The sequence below is a fragment of the Camponotus vicinus genome, unplaced genomic scaffold (genome assembly GCF_025532165.1).
Source record: "Camponotus vicinus isolate PSW18456_S1 unplaced genomic scaffold, iyCamVici1.0 SCAF_14, whole genome shotgun sequence".
In the NCBI taxonomy this organism is placed as follows: Eukaryota; Metazoa; Arthropoda; class Insecta; order Hymenoptera; family Formicidae; genus Camponotus; species Camponotus vicinus.
In genome coordinates, this window is record NW_028141950.1 from 8,718,650 (window position 1) to 8,744,290 (window position 25,641).

Sequence of the window (25,641 nt, forward strand, 5' to 3'; positions counted from 1 at the left end):
TATTTGTGCGTAATGTACCATGTTTCAATTCACACAATGATGGACATGCTTGTTTATTTTCAGCTATCTGTATGACATATGGGCAAATTTCGGGCCACTTTTTTTGAAAAATAAAAGTATCAATTCCTGTTGCAATGCCATAATCAATACGTATCTGTAATAATTAACATTAGGAGAATTTATATTATACTGTGTACGCGCGTGTACGCCGTACATACACACAAATTTTATATAAAATTACCAGTGAGGTAGCAATTGAACATTTTAAAATAGGATAGTCATCATAATATTGAGCAATCGAAGTTCCTTTTCGTCTCTCGTTAAATGTTTCTTCCCAAAGCTTTAGAAGACGGGGGTCATCTGGCTGAATTGCTCGCAATATAAGCAATGTCTCATTATAATCAGAATTTTCAGTGTTTTCTTTATTTTCATCGATTGCTTGTTTCTTAATGAATCTTTTCAGATTGTTATATTTGTCCCATAGTTTTCCGTTAGCAAGACGTTTTTGTTTCGTATTACTTGGAACATAATATGTTGGTATTGTTTCATATTTAAAAAGACTGACTATCTCTTCAGCCCATTTTTGAAAATCTGCTGAACTTATTCTGTAACATTAGAATAGAATATTAGAATGGAATTAACAAGTGACAAAAAACATATACATATATAATTTTATGACATAGTATATACATATTTCATAGATCTGCAAAGAAGTTTGTCTATAATAAGATGACTTATTTTATTACGGTCTGATGCAGTCAATCGTGTTTGTGTCAATATTTTTCGACCACAACTGGATTCGGAAAGCAATTCTTTTAGAGCATGAATAAAAAATATTAGAATAATACAAAGTATTAAAATTACATAATACTTTCCAACTTCTATTTTTATTTATTTATTTTGGAAAAGTTAAACTCAATAAAGTTATAAGATTATAATTGCAAAGTTCATAAAAATGCATACTTGTCCACGATTGTTAAACGATTCCTTGGAAGAACAGCTAGCTATACTGACAGTTTCTTCGATTTCACTTGTACCTAAATCCGTTGAAGTTTCCTACACCGATAATATTTATAAATTAATTTATAAAGAATTTATTAATAATGAAATATTTATAAGAATGACTATAAAAAAAGACAAAATATAATTTGACATCAATTTATATCTGAACTTTATAAAAATTATTAATTCTAATAGAAGTAGGATATCTTAGAAAGTATAAATTATCTTATCGATACTGAATCTTCCTTTTCAAATTTCAATAATTTTTGACGATTTTCAAGAAAACAAAAACGCTTTCCAATTGTAGGGATTAATTCTTTTACCATATATTCAGGCATATGTAGAAATGCCTGTTCATCTATGTTCTCATCTAAACAAATAAAAAATACAACATCATAATTATGTTTTAACAATTGCAATAAAAGGTTAATAAAAATAATTAAAATCTTTAAATTTTTGTATATATTCTGAAAGACCCCATTTTTCCAATTTTTCTTCGTAAGAATGTAACATTATGCTATAGAAAAAATTGAAGTGAAACCTATAATATTAAATACAGAACAATTACGAGAAAGAAAAGCAAATTATATTTATTAATATTTATTAAAATAGAAGTTTCTTTTAATAAAAAATACTTTATAATGTATATTTGCAAAACTGCTCACTTTTTTCAAAGACTTCAATATGTATGTATTTAATATAATATGTATTAAATAAGTATTTCATAAAAATATAATTTATATATAAAAGTGTCAGAGAAAAAAATACATTGTGCATGTATATATATATATATATATATATATATATATATATATATATATATATATATACATGTGTGTGTGTGTACACATGCACAATGTATTTTTTATATATATGTGTGTGTGTGTGTGTATATATATATATATATATATATATATATATATATATATATATATATACAGGGTGTCAGGGAAATTTTGACACGAAGTGAGGAGGTGGATTGGCTCAAATTAAAAAGGAAGGACTTGTACTGTTTTGTGATATTCGCAATAATTAACGAAAAATTAAATAGAGAATATCGGCCAATCTGCGTGAGTAGAAGCGCGCGGCGACGAGAGTCGTCCCACTGTAATCTTATACTAGGCGCGCGGCGAAGCGATGGGCGGATCGCTCTCCGAGACATGATGGTGGCGTGCGATATATCGCAATACCGCGCCAAAAAATGACCCGTCCTTTTAGTGGCGAGAAAATGATGCGCTATCATTTCCACACCACCTTGCGGTAGATAGCATGGTGCGCTTTTTTTTCCCCCATAGGCCTATTCCACTCTCAATTTAAATATTTGTGAAAATTGTTTAAAATGCCGTTACTGTACGCTGAATGTATCGTAAATGTAAAAAATTGATGATGACAGTACCTTCACAAAAATTGATCCGTGGTTGAAAATCCCTCGATAAAATGTGTTGCACACATTGGTAATGATACGAGCGTAATCCGTTACACGTAAAGGGTGATGTACTGCGTATCGCGAAAAACCAAATTCGTGTGTCACATGACGCACGCTAGTTCCAGGATTTTCATAAAATGCTTCCAGAATCCTTTCTTCATTTCGTACACAAAGACGCACTGCTGGACCGGTTATCTCGATATTATGCACGACACCCAGTTTCACATAATTATTGCACAACACATAAAAACGTCCACTTGGTTTTCACCCGGGAAATCATTCCACGTAAATTGCGGCCGCGCGATAAGTATTTTCTCCCGCTAGCCCGTATGCCACAATCATATCCGTATATTCCTGCAGAGTACACTTCATTTTCACTGTTAATTTACTACGCGAACACATGATTTTTACTAAAACTGTCTCAGCTCTCGCAGGCGGTTACCAGAGTGCATACGCCAGCAGCATGCAACTACAGCTGAGTGGACATGTGAGTGTAATCATAATGCGCAGGCGCCGAGCTCACACGTACGCTTACACTCGCATGTCCGCTCAGCTGTAGTTGCGTGCTGCTGGCGTATGCATTCTGGCAACAGCCTGCGAGAGCTCAGACGGTTTTAGTAAAAATCTTGTGTTCGCGTAGTAAATTAATAGTGAAAATGAAGTGTACTCTGCAGGAATATACGGATATGATTGTGGCATACGGGCTAGCGGGAGAAAATACTTATCGCGCGACCGTAATTTACGTGGAATGATTTTCCGGGCGTGCACGAAAGCCAAGTGAACGTACAGTTTTACGAGTTGTGCAATAATTATGTGAAACTGGGTGTCGTGCATAATATCGGGATAACCGGTCCAGCAGTGCGTCTTCGTGTACGAGATGAAGAAAGGATTCTTGAAGCATTTTATGAAAATCCTGGAACTAGCGTGCGTCGTGTGGCACATGAATTTGGTTTTTCGCGATACGCGGTACATCACGCTTTACGTGTAACGGATTACGCTCGTATCATTACCAACGTGTGCAACACATTTTATCGAGGGATTTTCAACCACGGATCAATTTTTGTGAAGGTACTGTCACCATCAATTTTTTACATTTACGATACATTCAACATACAGTAACGGCATTTTGAACAATTTTCACAAATATTTAAATTGAGAGTGGAATAGGCCTATGGGGGAAACCACTATAAAAAAAGCGCACCATGCTATCTACAGCAAGGTGGTGTGGAAATGATAGCGCATCATTTTCTCGCCACTAAAAGGACGAGTCATTTTTCGGCGCGGTATTGCGATATATCGCACGCCACCATCATGTCTCGGAGAGCGATCCGCCCATCGCTTCGCCGCGCGCCTAGTATAAGATTACAGTGGGACGACTCTCGTCGCCGCGCGCTTCTACTCACGCAGATTGGCCGATATTCTTCATTTAATTTTTCGTTAATTATTGCGAATATCACAAAACAGTACAAGTCCTTCCTTCTTAATTTGAGCCAATCTACCTCCTCACTTCGTGTGGGTCAAAATTTCCCTGACACTCTGTATACAGGGTGAGTTTTAATGGTTGTGTCAATCTTTTTATCATACGGGAGATTACCGATCGCAATTTTAATAAATTGATTGATACATAGATGTCAGTTAATTGAATCGACCGTATCGAAGGCCGAAATATAATGTGTACAATTAAAGCAAGTTAAAAGCTGAAGTTATGTAGTGTGGATTTATTATTATTATTAAAGCTACGTATTTATTATTATCATTATCATTGTCATTGTCATTGTCATTGTCATTGTCATTGTCATTGTCATTGTCATTGTCATTGTCATTGTCATTGTCATTGTCATTGTCATTGTCATTGTCATTGTCATTGTCATTGTCATTGTCATTGTCATTGTCATTGTCATTGTCATTGTCATTGTCATTGTCATTGTCATTGTCATTGTCATTGTCATTGTCATTGTCATTGTCATTGTCATTGTCATTGTCATTGTCATTGTCATTGTCATTGTCATTGTCATTGTCATTGTCATTGTCATTGTCATTGTCATTGTCATTGTCATTGTCATTGTCATTGTCATTGTCATTGTCATTGTCATTGTCATTGTCATTGTCATTGTCATTGTCATTGTCATTGTCATTGTCATTGTCATTGTCATTGTCATTGTCATTGTCATTGTCATTGTCATTGTCATTGTCATTGTCATTGTCATTGTCATTGTCATTGTCATTGTCATTGTCATTATTATTGTTATTATTATTGTTATTATTATTATTATTATTATTATTAAATATATGTTATTATACTTATTATTATTATTATTATTATTTTACTGTGATCAAATTAGGGATTTATTATTATACATATTCAATATATTAAAGCGGAAGAAATACATATTTAAAAATTCAATTCAGATTTAACACTTCAACGTTTTATGTAAAACTTTATTTCAAATTCCGCATTTATTTTTATAATAAATTTTTATTGTTTTATATGCTAAAAATATGCAGCAAAAATTTTCTTCCTTCTTAAAATAAAATTACGCAATTGTTTCATAAGAATGTATTTCTTGATTTTATTTCAAGAAGAAATACTACATAGTTTTAGCGTATAACAATAATAAAAATTTTTATCATAAAAATAAATGCGGAATTTGAAATAAAGTTTTTATAAAACGTTAAAGTGTTAAATTTGAACTGAATTTTTAAATATGTATTCTTACTGCTTTAATATATTAAATATGTATACGTAGCTTTAATAATAATGATAATAATAATAATGATAATAATAATAATAGTAATAATAATAATAAATATAATAATATATATATTTAATAATAATAGCAATAATAATAATAATAATAATAAGTGCGTAGCTTTAACAATAATAATAAATCCATACTACATAATTTCAGCTTTTAACTTGCTTTAATTGTATACATTATATTTCGGCCTTCGATACGGTCGATCCAATTAACTGACATCTATGTATCGATCAATTTATTAAAATTGCGATCGGTAACCTCCCGCATGATAAAAAGATTGATATAACCATTAAAACTCACCCTGTATATAATATATATATATATATATACTTATAATATATATATATATATATATATATATATATATATATATATGTATATATATATATATATATATATATGTATGTATGTATATATATATATATATATATATATATGTGTGTGTGTGTGTGTGTGTGTGTGTGTGTGTGTGTGTGTGTGTGTGTGTGTGTGTGTGTGTGTATATATGTATATATATGTATATATATGTATATATGTATATATATATATATATATATGTATATATATATATATGTATAAATACGATGTATTTTGTCGACACTCACACACTGTTTTTATGCCGGTAACTGCCGATCGTGATCGAACATGTTCGATTACGATCAGCAGCTACCGGCATAAAAACAGTGTGTGAGTGTCGACAAAATACATTGTTTACAAACGACAGCGAATGCATTCCTCGCGAATTTACCGCGCACGTGATCGATATACCGGTTACTACGCGTTTCGCGACACCCCGAATCCCAGAGAGACGAATGGTCCCCTGTCGATTTGTGCTGTCGTTACGTTCGTCCTCGAAGCCTCGATCGTTTGTCTCCAGTCGCCCGAAATATTAGAGCACACCCTCGCGAAAACGAAACACGAAAATGGTGACAGCGACAGAACGGCCGGATATGGATGAAATCGCGTATGCGGCTCAAAATTTAAAAATGGGTAAAACCTCACCAACACACTTGCTCCTGGCCAGGAAATGATCCTCGGCTCCGTCCTCTTCGTGAAGAACACGTTCTTCTGCAGCAACAATTTCACAAACCACAGAACTACACCGCACGAGCACCCGTATCAGAGTGAGTCCCTGGATCTCGCGATCCAGGGTCGATAACGGCGTGAATCCTGCGCGCAAGGGGTGCGCGGATACGCGGCCAATCGCGCCGCTACACGATAGATTTCGCGGCGCCCCGCGACAACACCGTATCCGGAGTCGAAACGACCCCGAGAATTTAAATCTTCCAAATTCGTGGCGATTTTTTATCGACGGTCTTCTTCCGCCGATCTTTTGCCTCCGTCTCCGAAGGGTAGCGTCGACACAGGGCCTGTAATCCCGGGCCCATAATATAGACAGCCGTTTTTAAGGATGTTCTTTCTCCCTTTGCCGGGACGAACGCCACCCGTGATCCTGCGAAATTCACTATCAGTACTGAAAACCTATAATACATATTATGTATATTACAGATTTTTAGTATTGGCAGTGAATATCGGGACATACTTGTCGCTACGGCAAATATTTCTGCGATTTGTATATAAGAGTTATAGCCGGTGTTTGCATTTATCATTCTATCTTTCTATTTTACTGCTTAATATTTACATCACGATATAAAATGTACGAAATAATTGATACATAAAATCCCAATATTAACAAGAGATATTAATTACAATAAGTCATGATGAATTGGACACATGCTTACAACGTACATACAAAAGGTTTTGTTTATACCACATATGTAAAATTAATTTAAATTTTACAAATGTTGTTAAATGTACTATTCATCAGGTTCCACGTACTATTTAGATATAGCTGTTATTATAATTTTTTTCATTTATTACTACTATATTAATATCTAAACGGAAGATAATAATATAGTAATATTTACCATCATTAATGTTACAATGACTATATGAATAGTAAAATTATAGTATTATTCCTTTCTTTTATTTTTTACTTATATGATATTTGATATTATTATAAATTATAGTAAAAAGTTTCATTGTTTCTCGGTACCATGCGTATATAGTTTATATTACCAGTATTATAGTAAAATTTACTATAAAAATGAGTATCCTGACTATAATTTTTTTACCATGCAATTATAGTCAATTTTATCATCAATTTTTTTATCAGTGTAGTCTAGTTACACAGAAAAAAAATAAAATTTTGTCAAATCAAAATTTATATAGGTACTTAAACTAACGCGTTTATTGTTTCGTATATACGCAACAATTTATAATATTTTCTTAGAAGAATTTAATAATTTTATATTTCAACAATATTATCTATTCAATAATTTTATATTTCAACAATATAATCTTATTTTAATATTGTAATTGTCACCGCAAGAATATATAATTATTTAATTCTACTTTAAGAAAATTATAATCCTTGATTTAAAAATGTTATTTTCTATCTAACATTGTTTCTTTTCCAGTCAAGGAAATTAAATCTTAAATCATAAGAATATATTTTTCTTGATTGAACTATATAAAATAGCTTCATTCAAGTAAGCAATTATTCAAGCAATTATATTTTTCTTTAATTAACGCAATATAACCTCATTTTAAGATTTCCATGTTAAAACTAAATATATTTTCAAAATAAGAATGTCCTTTTTTTCTGTGTATATTTGCCTTCGACTGAGAAATGTAATCCTCCTACTGGTGTGATACACCCAGAGAAATGATTTATTATATTCAAATAAATTAGTACATTAGAATACCATTTATTTGAATACGACATACATTTATTTGTGCAAACAAAATTTTTATTAGATTGCGGCTATGAGAGTTACTTGGTGCAACTAATTAATTTTATTTACGTATAGTTGTGCCATGTAAAGACATATTTTTTAGATATGAAATAAACGCGATATTTAAATTGAAAATCCAAGTAAGGATTTCTTTTGGTCAAATAGATGCTATATTGAAATCAGAAACCACGATTTCAGCGCTCTTCTATTGTCCGAAGTTGTGACGGTGCCGCGCCGTCGAGAACATGTGAAGCGCGTGTATGACTTATTCGTTGTGCGTTGTTCGGTGCTGCCTGGCATTCCATATTACTGCGTATATAGCGAGTAAGCTCATTTTCTTCAATTTTTCTCGTCCGGTAATACGTGCACGGTGTAATTTTTTTCAACAGTCCTTTTGTGTTTAACAGTTAATGTTCAATATAGTATAAAAGGAAAATGGATAACGAAATAGTGAGCTTTACAAAGTTCGGGCTTAGGAAGCTACACGGATATCTTCATACGTAAGTACATTGTAAATTTTTATTTTTTGCACGAAATATATATGTGAGATGTGACCGACGCTCTAATATTATCATGTCTTTCGCTACTGCACCCAGAATAACCTTTAATGTATCTCAAATAAATATTTTATTGAATACTAATAAATTCACTTAGTTGACATGGAATATGTAGTCAAATAAGTAAATAAGCTTGAAATTAATAAAGTACTATTAGGCCCATCAATAAGAGAATTTATTTATCTGAACAAAATTTTATTAGTTCTAAATAAATCATTTCTCTAGATGTAATTGGGTGGAATTACAAATATAAAGCTGCGTTCGTACAAAAAACAATTAATCTGTAGCTCCACATCTCAGCGAATGCTGTGAAACTCGGCACATATGCTTCTGCAAATATTATACTTACAAATCAGGCAATTCCAGATTTATCTATCAACCGCACTATATAATTCTTACGGAAAATAATATAGTATGTTATGCACCACAAAGTATGTATAATATAAGATATTAGTAGCATTCTCTCTTATAAATCATATAAATTATTGTTAATGAGTAGGGCCGGTTCTAACCTGAGCGGGGCCGGGTGCGATTTAAAATGCTGGACTTAAAACTTTTATATTATCTTTCATTGAAATCTATTTTATATATATTTGCTATTACACATTTGTCGCATGAAAAATATAATATCGGCCTAATACATGCGTCATACGATAAGCTTGTTTCAATTAGCTGTCGGATAGAGACACATGTAATATTAACATTATAATGAATTTGACTGCTTAGATAGCGCGGGGCCGGTCAAATCGCGGGGCTGCGTGCAACGCACCGTTCGCACGTCCCTAACGCCGGCCCTGTTAATGAGCGATTCGAATTAGGTGGTTTGAGAGCGTATCGGTATGATCGGGTAGGTTGGGCAGTGTGCTCGAGCAATATAAAGGCTCTCTCTGTATCTTAAAGTAATATAAAGGCTCTCTCTGTATATTAAAGCATTATTACAAAGAAAGGTATCATTTTTTACACGTAAAGAAACTAAAGGCCTTCGAGGCCCGTTAGTAATAGCTGTTACAAGAGCGGCTAAAACAATTATATATATTTTATACCATTTTTTATCTCTTTATGCATGCGCATAAATATATAAAATATATTTTTTTATTTTAGATACTGTATCAAGTTGTCCACCAAAATGAATAAATAATGTAGAGATAGGACGATACTATTCTCATTTCGAAGGCACTCATTACGTACCAACTGAAAACTTGTCAAAAAATTATCCAACTGATATCGCTATTATGCACAAAGTACATTCTAATCGGTAGTGTGTGCAATAAAATTTAGGATTTATAATATACGTATTTTAAAATCATACATAAACAATTTTTTAACTTTTTTTCTATGAGGATATTGTGATATTGTACATATTGTAGATATTGTAGATACTATAAGATTAAAAGTGCAATGTTAATATTGTATTATGAAAGAATGAAATATATTAGAATATAGAAGAATATATGTAGAATTCTCTTTTTATATATGTGCCAATAAATTTCTGTGAATGCAGCTTAATCTTAACTAGTCAAACTTTTTTATTGATAAACTAACTTGAATTTCCACAACAGTACTCACAACAGCGATTTCCAATTTCGATTCGATGATTTAGCGCTCGTCATGTGCAATGTGTTACACAATTCTATAATTAAAGATAATTAAAAATTGACAAATAACAGCCAATAAGGCGCGGAATCTGGTGAGCGGTACTCCTATTTCATTTAATATATAGTATTATTTAAAATATTAAAATATTTGTGACTTCCGCGCAATAATTCTATCTTTATTTTTACTTAAAATTTATAATTTGTGGATATATGATTATTAGTATATTGTAGTGTAAAGATTAGAATTATTCGGGAAAATGTGCTCGGCAGATTATTGCATCGTTGTATCTGTGCATCGATTATGAAATAGTTTATATAATCTCATATGTTATTTAATATTTTTTATAATGCATAATATCATACATATCTATAAAACGTTGTCAGTATTTGGTGATCTTTCGAAATGATAGACCGTAATTGTATGTAAATATTACACATTATTAGCTTTATTAAATATAGTTAGTGGAGATAGAGCAATCAGTATAGTTCATTTTTACAACTGCACTTTTGTAATCATCAAAATAATTTGAATATACAGTAAGTCATTAAATAAAAAGATAAAATATATATATACTTTTCTCGAATGATGTAAAAAATTCATACAGATAACTGTTATAAATTCAAAAATAATTATATTATTATATTTATATATTTACAACTAATTATAGAGGATATTATTCGCGGTTCCTCTTTCTCTCATAAATTTTACAATCAGTTTGTAATTATCGGTCATGTATAATGTCGAAAATTAATTATATTCCCATGCTGAAAAAAATATCGTTTATACATATATACAGGGTGTCCCTGAGCATGTGCTCACGCACTTGTGAGGAGGTAGAGCGCAGTAAATTAAATAAAAAAATCTTATACCATGTAACGATTTTTGTAATAATAATAGAAATATTAATTATTGAAAGTTCATCACAGTTACTTTCAAGGTCAATTTTAAGATTGATAGAGGCACTTTCAGAAAAAACGTTTGATACAAAAGTTTCTTACTTTTTCACGTACAATTCGAATCTGTAATAAAAAGTACCATATTCCCCTAAAAAAATTCAACTTCCGATCCGGATGGCGTATTTCCGGTCGGAATACAAAAGTTGAAAATATCACCATTTCTTTATTTAATTTACTGCGCTCTACCTCCTCACAAGTGCGTGAGCACATGCTCAAGGACACCCTGTGTATATATATATATATATATATATATATATATATATATATATATAATCGCAATCATTAAATTTCGCTTCGATTAATCAAAAACACAAATTAGATATATCATTATATTACTTGATTTTGTACAATCATGAAAACGGATGTAATATTTTTTAATAATAATCAAAATTTTATGGAAGGTAAAATTTTATGGAAGGTAAACTTTCTTTTATCTTCATTGATAAATATAATATTAAGATTAAATCTGAAAATAACAGAATCAATTTAGAAATATTCTAGAAATATTTTTCCTACATTAAGATTTATTGAATCGTTCGGAAAAGAAGATAAACATTAATTTAATTATATCGGCTAAATAATATCGACTGGATTCAGTAAAGCATCTTCTATGTTCTTTCTTAATGCTATAATATTTTTCAGACAAAATTTGAAATTTGGTCTAGCATCCGCTGTACTCCAACAACGTAGCATCAACTGGTACAATGATGATGGACAGTTAAGAGTCATCGGCAACCTGCCTCCAGCACGTACATAATTTATCACTTCTTCATCAGTCTTGGCAATATAAGGTTGCTCACCCAACGATGTAATTTCCCACATTAATACCCCAAATGACCAAACATCGCTTTGAGAAGTAAATATTTTGATCATCAAAGATTCGGGTGCCATCCAGCGAATGGGAAGCAAACCTTGTCCTTTCTAAAACATGATTTTAACAAAAATTTAATTTTCTGGTTCAAGTTGTTCATTTTTAGAATATGTGCAAAAATGAAAAACGTTCATTTATCTCTTGCTCTGTATAAATAAAAACTATTTATATTCTATATATATTACTTAAAGAAACAATGCACGATACTATTATGATAAAAAAATGGAAAGTATTTTCAAAAGAATTCATTTTTTAATCATTAATTTTTTTTCATAATTGTATTTTCATAATTGTATTTTCATAATTGTATTTATTACCACGCGATAATAATCATCCTTGTAGATATCTCTGGCCAGTCCAAAATCTCCAATTTTGATGACACGATTCTCGCGATTTCTCGAAGATACTAAACAATTGCGACACGCTAGATCTCTATGTACGAAACGCAACTCTTCCAAGAAGCAACAACCTCGCGCAACATCTTCGCACATGGCGAGCAAATCCTGTAAACGCAGAGCAGGCGAATCTGACGCTTGCATATTTCGACAATCTCTCAAATATTTTAACAGATCACCAGTTTCCATCAATTCCAACACTAGTAACGGAGAATCTTCATCTAAACAAACGGCCAACAATCTTAATATATGTTTATGTCGAAAATGATTCATAAGCTTGGCTTCCTTTAACAGTTTCTTTTTCTCATGGGAAGAAGCATCTTTTCGAAGCGTTTTTATTGCAACGGATATCTCTGTGCCCGATTTTTCTAAGTTCTTCACCTTTCCTTGAAATACCTGCGAAATATTTCACACAAATTTACATGCGTACGTCATTAGAAAATGTATAGTTTAATGTCAAGTAATATTATATTTTACTTTATATTAAATAATTCAATGAAAAATATATAATAATGTGCATGCTTGTTGTCTCATCTAAATTTTACATTACTTATAATCTATTATAAAAATTCATGTAATTTATATCTTTATTAGAAAATACATATCTGTTTTGTTGATCGAGAAATTAATTTAAAACGTTGCTTGAAAAAATTAACTTTTACCTTTCCGAATGCGCCGCTACCAAGAAGTTTTGTAAATGTAATTTGTTTAAGTGCGACTTTAGTTATCGCACATTCATCCGGGTTATAATGTAACATAGGACTGTAAATCATATTGAATTGAGTGTTTCGGCAAGGTACTTCATGTAGAATCGCCAATTCTATATCGTCCATTGTTGAAGATAAAAATTGTTCATTATTACCTCTGCGTTGACGATACACTGTTATAAAATTTCGACTTAATTATGTAATAATATGTATTATAAAATCTACTGTATTTTAGTAAATTTATTCATTTAGTTTAATATAAGTAAATTACTATTTTCAGTAAATTTTTAGATATTATATCAGATATATATGTATAATCTACAATTCAAGTCGATACCTACATCAAATATACTTACAACGATAAAAATAGTAGACGCAGATTATAGTAACTATAACAATAAAACTTAACATCAATAATAAGTAATATTTCTTCGCTATTATTTCAGGAGTGCTCGAAATATCTATATTAAGCAAAAATATAATTTTAATATCTTTGTATGTGTATGTGTTTACAAATTTATTTTTACTTATAACTTTATTACCAAAATTTAATTTTTTTAAATTTTAGGGCTATTCATATTTAAAAAAATTAGCAGATAATATTATAACATCTATGCGGCACAGAATGTTACAACTACTTTGCAACAATATTGCAATATTACAAATTGCAATGCAACATTATGGAAAGTAGAAATATAAATTAACAAAGTATGTATTAAACATTAGCAATATGATATTTATATTTTAGAAACATTTTAACTATAACACTCTTTAATTTATCTATAAAAATAATGTAATAATATATTTTCTTATATTTGTATATATGCCATGAATTTTACTTTTTTGCAGAAGTCAAATGAAATAATGACACAGAAATAATATCAGTGGAGTAAATATAATTCTAAGCTAAAGATAAGCATTGCTATTTTCTTATTAAAATATAGATAACATTTTATATCAATGTTATAATATATTTTATGATATATTTTCACTTCATGTACGAATACGATATTAATCTTCAAAGATAATGTATCTTTTTATTATATTAAGTATGTAGATACTATTATATCTATTATTATATTTTTCTATGCATTTTTATGCATTTTTCACATACAAATATATATAATTATAACGGATCTTTAAAATTTTTAAATAAAAATATAATTAGTAATATTTAATTAATTTTATAACTATAATGTTTATATATATATATACTCCATTATAAGAATATAAAAAACATTTAATATAAAAAAGTGATTCGTAAGTAAAAGTTTAAAGTAATTTTGTATAAAAATATAATATTTTATGTTATATGATTGTTTAAATACAATTTTACAATATATTATCTCAGACACGATTATCTTAGATATTGCAAACTTCTATTTATATCAAGTTTTTAATTGAATTAAATGTTTCCAAGATATTCATCTATCAAAAACAAAAATATGGTTGCAATAACATTGCATTCTTTCCAATATATTACGCTGTTATATTGCTACAATATTTCATTGCAAAAAGCGGACAGCTTAACTTCATCACAATCTTATAACAATAACTCAGCAGAATTTCACAATCGATTTGCAATATTGCAATGTTTCAATGAAATTATTCTTCAATATATCCATACATTCTTATTGTGCTGTATGGGTATCTTCGTTTGCTTACCAAGTGTTGAAAAAATAAATCTTTCATTAGCCGGCCATGTAAAATTTTCCTCATATTCGGGATATCTCAATATCAAGCGAAACTTGTATAAAGTTCCCGATTGTAAATTTCCGATATGGTATATTATTTCTTTGTTATAATTAATTTTAATATAATTCGTTGTTTGCCACTTTTCTGTTGCATTCTCTTTGTACTCTAGTGTAGGAGAGACCGTCAGATTGATGTTTGAGATCCATGAAATGTCTATGCTATTTATGTCGACCTCGCTCAAAGTAATATTGTTTGGTTTTGAGTATTTGTGAACGATCTTGCTTAAACTCTCGTTGTAGAAATCGCTAAAATTAATTGGATACACACGCACGTATATCAAGTAATCTTGTACTGATAGCGGCAAGTTAATCTTTGTGAAAAATCTGCCGTCTACCATACGTTTCGGCATATTGATAAATTGTTTGCTCTTTTGTTGCGTGCCGTTCACTAATGTAACTGACTTCCAATGCACTTCGTAGGTCACGACCACGCAGTTCAATGCCTTGGGTGGCATCCAATGAACTGCTGCTATAGTAGGCGTCAAAGCTAGAACACTTACGTTTTCTGGTGCATTAAGCTTGCCCGAATTAGTTTTTATTGGTATCACAGTCGAATCGAATGGATTTATTGATAATTGATCAAAGTAAAAATTGCTTAAAGTAAACTTCAACTTGTACTCTGTAAATGGTGTTAAGTCCTTAAGACTGTAATATCGCTCGCCTAGCATATTGAATTTCTCAGACTTGTTGAAATTGTTGTCTAAACAGATTAGGGAGATAGTATACATAGTAGTTGGTAAATTATATTTTTTGCATCCACTCTTTACAGCCGGCTCCGGAAGAGGCTTCACATAGATGATGTTTGCCAGTCTATCCATTACTGCTCCATTCTCAAAATTATAAACTTTTTCGTAAGGTGTCAGACATCTCATTGGAGGATATGGTTGTAGAGATTTATCAAAAGCGTAAATTTTATAAAACATATTATTATCTGAACTTATTATTATCTTTTCAACATATTTGGCTGCATTTACGCTCGTGAGACTTGCATATTTCTTTTTCAAAACGTAGAGTATATATGGAAACGGATCATTTACTAAAATGTAAATGTTTGTTTTGTCAATCGTCATAGATTGGAAGTAAAAAGTATCACTTACACTTATGTTTTTCTTGTGTAAAATCGCATTGCACATAGAAATGTTAATGTCTGTTACAATTATGTAAATGTCACTTAACCAGTAAATTAACGGCTCCTCATTATTCATGTCATCAATTATCACATCGCGAATAGAATCTATATAATGAAATTGGCAAAAGGATGCATTTATCTGAACAATTTGCTCGTTTTTTCCATCGAGATGATATTGCATCATATCATATTTTGTATTCATCCAATTGTATGATACGTGATATAAAATTCTAAAAAATATATAATTATTTTACTCATTATAAAACATTTTTTAACAAAAACAGAAACTTATATGTAGTGAAAATTCGAAATTATTATAATTATATAATAACTTATTATTTTTTTTTACTTATGATCTTAATTATAAAACCACGTAAAATTATAGAAAAATTACAAATTTGCATAAATCTTTAATGAAAAATTATTTTTTCAGGTGAACGGTAATAAACGTACCCCATAAACGGTGATACACTTAAACCGAGAATATAAATTTCTGATTTGAAAATCTTATTAAATTCAATTATGCCATTTTCCCACATTGTTAAGTCGAACTTTACAATATAAAAGTAGTCGAAGTCTTGAGAGGTTATATATAGATTTCTTGCTACCCAGTCAATGCAGAGATTATATGGATAATTATCAAAGCTGGCTATTTTTGTGATATTATTTTCATTAATCTTCAATGTCATTAGGTCTCTTTCTGTTAGCCAATAAATTCTATGTTCCTGTATCGAATAAGCGGCATATGTTACTGATCTGAAAAAAAGGAGCTATATTCTATTACTGATCTGAAAAAAAGGAACTATAATTTTATAGTAAAAAATTATAGTTGAGATTTCTAATTTTATAGTTATTACTACTATAATGTTGATAATAATAAACCTGTGCATAATAATAATAACTTTAACTTTATAGCTAGTGTTAAAAATAATTTATGATAATTATAACTATTTTTTTTATCAGTATACGTACTCTGACATTATGAAATTAGTAATGTTTAAATCCACGTCCAATATGTGGATACCTTTTCTCGATGTCACTAATAATTTAGGTATTGGATTTTCATGTGTAGTCGACACATTGATTAAATCCGTATAAGGACCAGCAACAATTTTAGTATGCGCACGTACTCGAAAATAATATGTCGCGTTAGATATTAGATTGTGCATCGTGTGCTCCAATTTTGTATTTGTGATATTTTTATCGTCGCAGGTTTGAATCTCTTTTAAGTCATCGATGAAAGAACATTGCACTGTATACCCTTGTATTATTTCATCGGTAAATTCGGGTTGGTTCCATCTGTAAAAAAATAAAATTTCAGCCATTTTATATTTAACAAAATTATAACAGAATTAACATTTTTGATATACTTATGTCGTTGAATTTAAGAAAAAGAGAGAAAAATGAAAGAATACAAACTGAGAATTTAGATTCCTTACCTCAATGTCACAAAAATATCGTTTACTTTTTCTGCGAATTGACTGTCGAATTGTACAAATGCTCTGAGAGATGTTGGTTTGCTCAAACTGCTTTCTAGAGATTTTAAGAACGTACATATTATCATAATTATATATAAGATTAAGTTGATTATCTCAGTAAATCAGAAAGAACAATTTAATGTGAAAATAAAGGAAAGAGAAAAAATAAATGTAAACTACAAAATATGGAAATTAGTACAGTATTGACCTTCAAAAAAGTAATATAAGAATTTTTTGCGTTATTCAAGATTTAGAAAAGTAATCGTTAATTCATGGGAAAAACGAATAAATAACTTTTAATAGAATGACAAGTACTTTTCGATAAATTCCTATAGCTTAAGAAATCAGAAGTATAATATTTGCGATTGCTTTAAAACAAAGTAGCAAATTAATAAAATTGATTTTACCTTTAATTATGACAATTTTTATGTACACTGTTTATATTATGCTTTTCTATTTCTTTTTTGGACGGAATTAGAATTTATATTCTTCTCACTACTGGAAGATATTTTTAGATTTGATTTCCATTCTCTCTTCAATTTAAACTATTTACACTTTTTCGTCATAGATTTTGTTATTAATGTTTTATGCATTTTTTTGCAACTTACCGTTAGATTCTGGGATGATAGAAATATTTGCAAGTGTAACTTCATCGACTTCTCGCTCATTTCTCGCAGTACTATTAGAATGACTTCGGTCAGATTTGAAATTTAGTATATGATGATCATTTTTCTCGGACATTGAAATATCCTTCATAAAGTATAACATACGAAAAGAATTAAGTGAGTATCGTTGAAGCGATTGTTTCTAGTGCTTTTAATGATAAATTATAAAATTATAAAATTATAAAATTACCATATAAAATTAAACGAAAAATTACCATTCGTTTTTTGTTTGCTTAATAATACCGGTTTGATATATACCATTCCTAAATGATATAAATTGAATGTGATGTAGTTTTATTCATATCGTAAAATCTATTTTTTATTTATTTTTTTTAAGACATCTTGTATATCAAACATAACTCATGTTAAAAATAAAATCAATCAACAGGTTAAGAAGAGTCAATGAGGATTCATAACAGCTTTTAGCAAGTAGTACAAGCGAAAGTGTAGCCTTTGCAATTATTAAAACAATTTTGTCTAACGGTTTGATTCTTTCTCACGATAGGTTAGTTAACTCCTCTCAATTTTACCGTAATTCAAATTTCTTTTCAAAAATTTGCCGATATTACTAAAGTTTTATTAATGTTTGTACTTCAAGAATAAAAAGGTTAAAAATATTGTTCCAATTATCTTTACAATTATTAAATATTAGTCGAGCTTCCGCTTCCGGTGCAATAACGGTTGACACGTGGAAAGTAGGCAAGTGTGATAGTGAGAATTAGTGAGAATTGCAGAAGGGTGGTGATAGTGAGAGTGGTGGAGTGTGAGAGCGGAGGTGAGAAAGAGTGTGAGAGAGTATAAAGGGAATAAGTGGAGGGCCGGGTTAAGGAAAAAACGGGTAATAAAGGGAAGCGAGATGACAGGATAAAAGGCATAGAATAGGGGGATTGTAGATAGAGACATAGGAAAACGGGCGGTAGGCATAGATAGTGGGTAGATAGGTAGGAAACAACGAGGCACACGAGTGGCATAGAGTATACAGTAGGAATAGAAGGGGGAACAGAGAAGCGCGCGTGGTTCAAATGGAGACGGAGTCAAAGGAGAGAGTATTAGGAAGGAAGGGAAGGGAGAGGGGGGGAGTATAGGGAGTCTAGACGAGTTGTGGAAAAGGAAGAGGGAAGAAATGGAGAGGAGTGGAGGGGGAGAGGAGGAGATATTTAAGAAAAGTAAAATAATAGAAAGATCGCCGGTGAAGAAAATAGAGATGAGTGAGCTGGGAGAGTGGATGAGGGAAATGAAAGAGGGCTTTGAGAGAATGGCAGAAAGAACGGAGAGAGCGATGGAGGAAGTAAGAAGGGAATTTAGAGAACAGGGAAGGGGGTTGAACGAGGAGATGGAGGAAATGAGGAGGGAGTTCAGAGAGCAACAGAAGGAATGGAGGGAGGAGAGGGGGGAGTTGAGGAGGAAGCTAGAGGAGATGAAGGAAAGAATAGAAAAATTGGAGGAGGGAGAGAGGAAGGAGGATAACGTGATACAAAGTAGAACAGGGGGAATAAGATAATGGACAAGGTAGGTGAGTTAGAAAGAAGGTTAGACACCAGAGAGAGGGAGGAGAGGAGGAGGAATGGTGGTAATAAGAAATGTAGAAGTAAAGGAGGGAGAAAGAAGAAAGGCAGTGGAGGAAATATTAAGGATAGTGGGAAGCGAAGGTGGAAGTAGGGGAAGTTAAAAGGATAGGAGAAGTGAAAGAAAAAGGGCGGGAGATGCTATTAGTCAGGTTAGGAAGTGAGGAGCAAAAATGGGAGGTGATGGAGAAAAAGAAGAATTTAAGAGGTAGAAAGGAGAGAATTTTGGAGGACTTGTCATGGAGGAAGAGGAAGGTTAGATGGAGGTTGGGAGAGATAGCAAGAATGGAGGAGGCGAAGGGAAGAAGAGTTTGGGTAAGAGGAGGGAGAATAAGGATAGGGGACCAATGGTGGAGGTGGGATGACGAAGGAGAGGTATTGAGAGATGAAAGGGGTGAGATAAGAGGAGAAATACAGGGGGAAGGAAGATAAGTGGAGAAAAGAATGGGGGGATAATGGGGGAGGAGAAGAGAGGGGAGATTGGTAGGGAAGAATGGAGGGTAGCATTCTGGAATGTAGCGGGGTTGAGGAATAAGAACAGGGATTTTTGGAAGGGGTTGGAAAATTGGGACGTAATTGTGTTGTCAGAGACATGGGTGGATGAGAAGGGATGGGATAGGATAAAAGAAAAGTTACCGAAAGGATACAAACGGGGGACACAAATAGCAAAAAGGAGAAATAGGAAGGGGAGAGCAATGGGAGGAATGGCTATGGGGATAAGAAAAGAAGTAATGGAGAAAGGACAGGAAATAAAATCAGAAAGGGAGGGAATAATTGAAGGAAGAGTGAGAGTGGGGGGGGGGAAGGTGGAAAATAATAGGAGTATATGTGAAGGGGAATTTAGAGGAAGTGTTAAAGGATATGGAGGGATGGATGGAAGAAATGGAAGTGGGAAGTGGAATACTAATAGGTGGTGACTTTAACGCGAGAACAGGAAGAGAGGGAGGAGCGGTGGGAGAGGAAGATGAGGGGGAATCAGGAGGTGAGAAAGGAAGGAGATCAAAGGATGAAAAGATAAATAGAGATGGAGGAAAGTTAGGGGAATTGGTTGAAGAAAAAGGATGGAATATTTTTAATGGAAATATGAGAGGGGATGAGGAAAGCGAATTTACGTTTACGGGGGGTAAGGGATATATAGTAATAGATTATGTGATTGGAGATGAGGATGTGAGAGGGAGAATCAAAAGAATGAGAATAGGAGATAAAATAGACTCAGATCATCATCCGGTGGAAGTATGGGTGGAAGGGAAAGTGGAGAGAAAGAGGAGAGGGAAAAGGATAGAAGGAGTCGGAAGAGTGATATGGGATGAGGAGGGTAGAGAAATGTTTAGGAAAAAGATGGCATTAGAGAAAACAATGGGAGATGGATTGGAAGAAGCATGGGGGGATATGGAAATGAGAATAAAAAAGACGATGAAGGTGACAGAAGAAGAACAGGGGAAAGAAAAGATAATAAGAGGGGGATGGTAGGATGAAGAATGTAAGGATAAGAAAAGAGAGGTGAGAGAGGAATTGAGGAAATGGAGGAAGGAGGGAGAAGATAAAGAAGGGTATAGGGAAAAGAAAAGAGAATATAGGGAGTTATGTGAGCAAAAGAAAAGGGAGAAAAGTGAGAGATGGGAAAAAGAAGCGAAGCAGGTAAAGAAAGAGAAGGAGGTGTGGGAGATTGTGAATAGATGTAGGAGAAAGAGGAGGAGAGTGAACGAGAATATAGAGGAGAGAGAATGGAAAGATTATTTTATGAGACTACTGGGAGGGGTGGAGCACAGAGTAGTGAGAGGAAATTGGGATAGGAGAAGGGAGGATGGAGAAGGGGAAATAAGCAAGGAGAAAATTAGGGGAGCGATCAGAAGGTTAAAGGATGGGAAGGCAGCCGGGTACGATGGAATACCAGGAGAGGTTTGGAAATATGGAGGGGAAGATTTGGTAGATTGGGGATGGAACTTTTGCAAGGGGGTGTGGAAGGGAGAGGGGTGGCCGGAGGGATGGAAGGAGGGGGTAATTGTACCAATTGTGAAGAAAGGAGAAGGAAAGACAGTGGAGGAATATAGGGGGGTGACACTGATGGCGGTATTATACAAGGTGTATATGATGGGGCTAGTGGAAAGATTGAGGGAGGAATGTGAGGCTAAAAGGGTGATTCCGCAGAATCAGACAGGGTTTAGGAAGGGAATGGGTACAATGGATAATATATATGTGGTAAATTATCTAATAAATAGGCAATTGGGAAAGGGAAAGGGAGTAGTGGCATTATTTGTGGACTTGAAGGCGGCATTTGACACGGTGGACAGAGAGGTATTATGTGAGACAATGAGGATGAGAGGGATAAGAGAGGGTTTAGTGGAGAGAGTGAAAGAAGCACTGAGAGAGACGAAAAGTAGGGTAAGAGCAGGAGGGGAAACGGGGGAGAATTTTTGGACGGCAAGGGGGGTAAGACAGGGATGTCCATTGTGTCCGATGTTATTTAGTATAATGATTGCGGACTTGGAGGAGGAGATGGGAAAGGTGAAGTGGGGAGGGATAAAGATGTGTGGGGGAGAAAGGATATATATCTTAGCTTATGCGGATGATATAGTGCTATTGGCGGAGGAGGAAGATGAAATGAGGAGCATGATTGGTAGATTGGAGGAATATATGGAGAGGAAAGGTTTAGAGTTGAATGTAGGTAAGACGAAGATAATGAGGTTTAAGAAGGGAGGAGGTAGAATGAAAAAAAGAGAGTGGAGGTGGAGAGGAAAAAGGATGGAGGAGGTAAAGGAATTTAGGTACCTGGGGTACCTATACGTTGCAGAGGAATGGAGGACAAGAAGCGCATATTAGGGAAAGGATTAAGAGGGCGGCGGCGGTAATGGGAGAAGTATGGGGAATAGGGAAGAGAAAGTTTGGCAAGGATTGGAGTAGAAGGCTATGGCTGTTTGACAGACTAATATGGACAATATTGAGCTATGGAGTTGAGATATGGGGTTGGAAAGAAAGGGAAGCAATAGAGAGACTGGAGGAAAGATATATGAGGTGTACTGGGCCTAGAGAGAAGAACGTCAGGATATTTGATAAGGGAAGAAATTAAGAGGGGAAAGTTAAGAGAGAGAGCGGGAAAGAGAGCTTGGGGATTTGAGGAAAGGCTGAAGGAAGGGAAAGGTAGTGAGTTGACGAGACTATGCTGGAAGGAATTGAGGGAGGGGGCGAGGGAGGGAAAGGTAGGATCAGAGTGGGAGGAGGAGAGGAAGAGGTTCTTTGAAAGCAGGGGATGGAGGATTGGAGAGGTAGAGAGGAAGAGAGAGGAAGGGGTTGGGTGGTTTGGAGAATTGATTAAGAAGGACAAAGAGGAGCAAAGGTTGGAGAAAGAAGGAAGGATAAGAGACTGAAGATATAACAGGTGATATAAGATGATAAAGGAGGAAAGAATACCAGAATATCTAAAGAAGGGCTGGGGAGAGAGCAGGTGGAGGAGGATATTGAGGTTTAGATTGGGGAATGAGATAGGAGAGAGTAATTATTGGGAAGAAGAAGATAAAAGGATATGTAAGTTATGTGAGGGGGAGACGGAGACTTGGGAACACGTATGGGAGGGGTGTAGAGTGTGGAGGACTGGGGGGAAAGCTGACAGGAAATGGCGGAGTGGATGTTGGGGTGAGGTGGGGAGGGAGAATGGTGGATGAGAGATAGAGAGAGAAAGAGAAGTAAGAAAAGAGGAGGGAGAAGAGAGAGAGTGAGAGTGAATGAGTGAGTGAGTGAGTGAGTGAGTGAGTGAGAGAGAGAGAGAGAGAGAGAGAGAGAGAGAGAGAGAGAGAGAGAGAGAGAGAGTGGGGGGGGTAGAGAGGTTGAATAAAAGGCAAGAGGAAGCGGAAGTCAAGGGCGTGTGTGTGCGTGTAAAGGAGGGAGGGGGAGCGAAGAAATTCGCGATCCCTCAAGTAGTTTATAAGTATAGGTTAAGTTTAGGATAAAAGTAGATTTAAGACTTTTTGTAAAGCAAAAGATTGTAACCCTGAGGGGAACAATAAAGTTTATTATTATTATTAAATATTAGTCATAGAATTATATAAATTCTTCTATTTATAACCTTGTCAAGTTTTTTCTCGAATATCGTTATATTTTTAACACAAACAAATCCTGGAAATGATAGTATAAACCGAAAGTATAAACGATAATGCCTCGATAAAATATGTGCATATAATTGCATGTAAACGGATATATGTACAATGAAAATTAATATAAATTCTAGTGATTGTTATTGAATATATTGTCGATCGAAATATTAGCGTTAATAGATACAACTTGAAGAATGTTTGATAAATGGTTTTTTTATTAGATTTTCTATCTCGATATTTAGTAGCTCTGTGCCGTTATATAATTATCCTTAACACAAAGAAATAATGCTAACTTTCTAAATTAATTACATAAAATAAAATCTACATTAGTATAAAGCTTACTATATATCAATAAATATTATAAATATCATAAATAGAAAGATAATGAATATCTAGAAACATAAAGAAATTTTAGAAATTGAAGAAAAATGACATTAAAATATATTGGAGTATCATCGTACGTATATATTAATGTAGCAGATAGAGTAGACAGAAAATTTCATTAATTTTAAAAATTGTTATATTTATAGAAATATTATTAAAAATAATAATTATATATATATATATATATATATATATATATATATATATATATATAGAGAGAGAGAGAGAGAGAGAGAGAGAGAGAGAGACAAAATAATACAGTCAAATTTTATAAAATACCGTTTTAATTAAATTTAATATAGTATATAACATTCATTTGTAAAGAAAATTTCGAAACTTTATCCATCATTTTTTTACATCATCGTACATACTTTTTTCTTTTATATTGAAATGTTCTATTTTATCTTATCTTATTATATAGATAGAATATGTAATTTATTATCATTCATTTTTAGTTACACTACTATATATATATAACAGCAATAACATTCAATTGTCTCTTAATCAAGCGAAAAATATCTCTTACCTGCGTGAAATTTAAATTTGGACACATGGAAACACTTTCTTTCTGGAGGTTGTTTGAAGTGGTATAATTCTCCGGCGTGATAGTTGCCTTTGTCAGTACTAAACCTTTCAATAAAACACATAAAATTGTCCCAAACATAATTTGCATTTTTCGTAAACGTTTGCACTCAATCGGTTTCCGATGAATCCTCAATTAGTTGTTATCATAATTTTTTGTGATATTCATATAATGCAGTTTGAATCAAACGATAAGTAACGCGGTAGCGTGTTTTGGCTAGCAATCATAATAGTAACTGACTTCGAATAATCAATCGGATCATGTGTTGCCATGACTCAGAAACCGGATCTTGGTGCCGTTTTCCTCACTCCATGGGCATGCTAGCGGCCGAACGTCGCGAAAAGCAGTAACCGTCTAAGCCGGTCTAGTGATGGTAGCAAAGAGGGCACCGTCGCGTAGAAAAAGAAAATATAATAATTTATTATATTATTTTATATTTTATATAACATATATATATATATATATATATATATATATATATTATTTTATTATATTATTTTATATATTATGTATAATATTAAATAAACATATATTCTATATTAATATATATATATTTTTTTTCCACGCGACGATGCCCTCTTTACTACCATCATTAGACCGGCATAGACAGTACTGCTTTTCGCGGCGTTCGGCCGCTAGCATGCACTTGGAGTGGGGAAAACGACACCAAGATCCGGACTCTGGCCATGACGTCTTATTAGCTGCATTCCGTTGTAATTTATTTTTCTCTACGGAATTACTTGGCGTTATTCCAAAAAGAATTAAAATCTTTAAAAAATGTTTAACAAAAAGATTATATATGTATAAAACAAAAATAATTCTATAAATAAAAATAATTTTATGTATATATAATTGTTTAATTTGAATTTTATATTAAACTTTTTACATTAATTTATTTCTGAGTATCTTCTCTTTGGCCTAGGGGCAC

At 32.7% G+C, this 25,641-nt stretch overlaps 1 protein-coding gene and 1 pseudogene across 2 annotated transcripts; both read right to left on the reverse strand.

The window, feature by feature from the left end:
• LOC145965724 (proto-oncogene tyrosine-protein kinase ROS-like) overlaps positions 1-24,928 on the reverse strand; it is an 82,929-nt pseudogene extending 58,001 nt beyond the window's left edge.
• Positions 11,638-13,499, reverse strand: LOC145965749 (proto-oncogene tyrosine-protein kinase ROS-like). 2 transcript variants are annotated; one of them, XM_083089424.1, is made up of 4 exons: positions 13,427-13,499; positions 13,023-13,240; positions 12,283-12,756; positions 11,638-12,015 (listed from the first exon to the last, which is right to left on the reverse strand). In XM_083089424.1, exons 1-4 carry the CDS (start codon positions 13,476-13,478, stop codon positions 11,668-11,670), a joined length of 1,092 nt encoding a protein of 363 aa, XP_082945550.1. In that variant the 5' UTR covers positions 13,479-13,499; the 3' UTR covers positions 11,638-11,667. The 2 variants fall into 2 exon arrangements, with proteins under 2 accessions (XP_082945550.1, XP_082945551.1); XM_083089425.1 differs by lacking the exon at positions 13,427-13,499 and having other exon boundaries at positions 13,023-13,257.
• Positions 24,929-25,641: the final 713 nt, after the last annotated feature.

Excerpts from the sequence above, each read along its gene's own strand:
- LOC145965749 (XM_083089424.1), bottom strand. The coding sequence starts at position 13,478 with ATGTTAAGTTTTATTGTTATAGTTACTATAATCTGCGTCTACTATTTT. Across the intron at positions 12,757-13,022 it reads GTAGCGGCGCATTCGGAAAG|GTATTTCAAGGAAAGGTGAA; the intron begins GTAAAAGTTAAT and ends AATATTTCGCAG. Across the intron at positions 12,016-12,282 it reads AGGATGATTATTATCGCGTG|AAAGGACAAGGTTTGCTTCC; the intron begins GTAATAAATACA and ends ATCATGTTTTAG.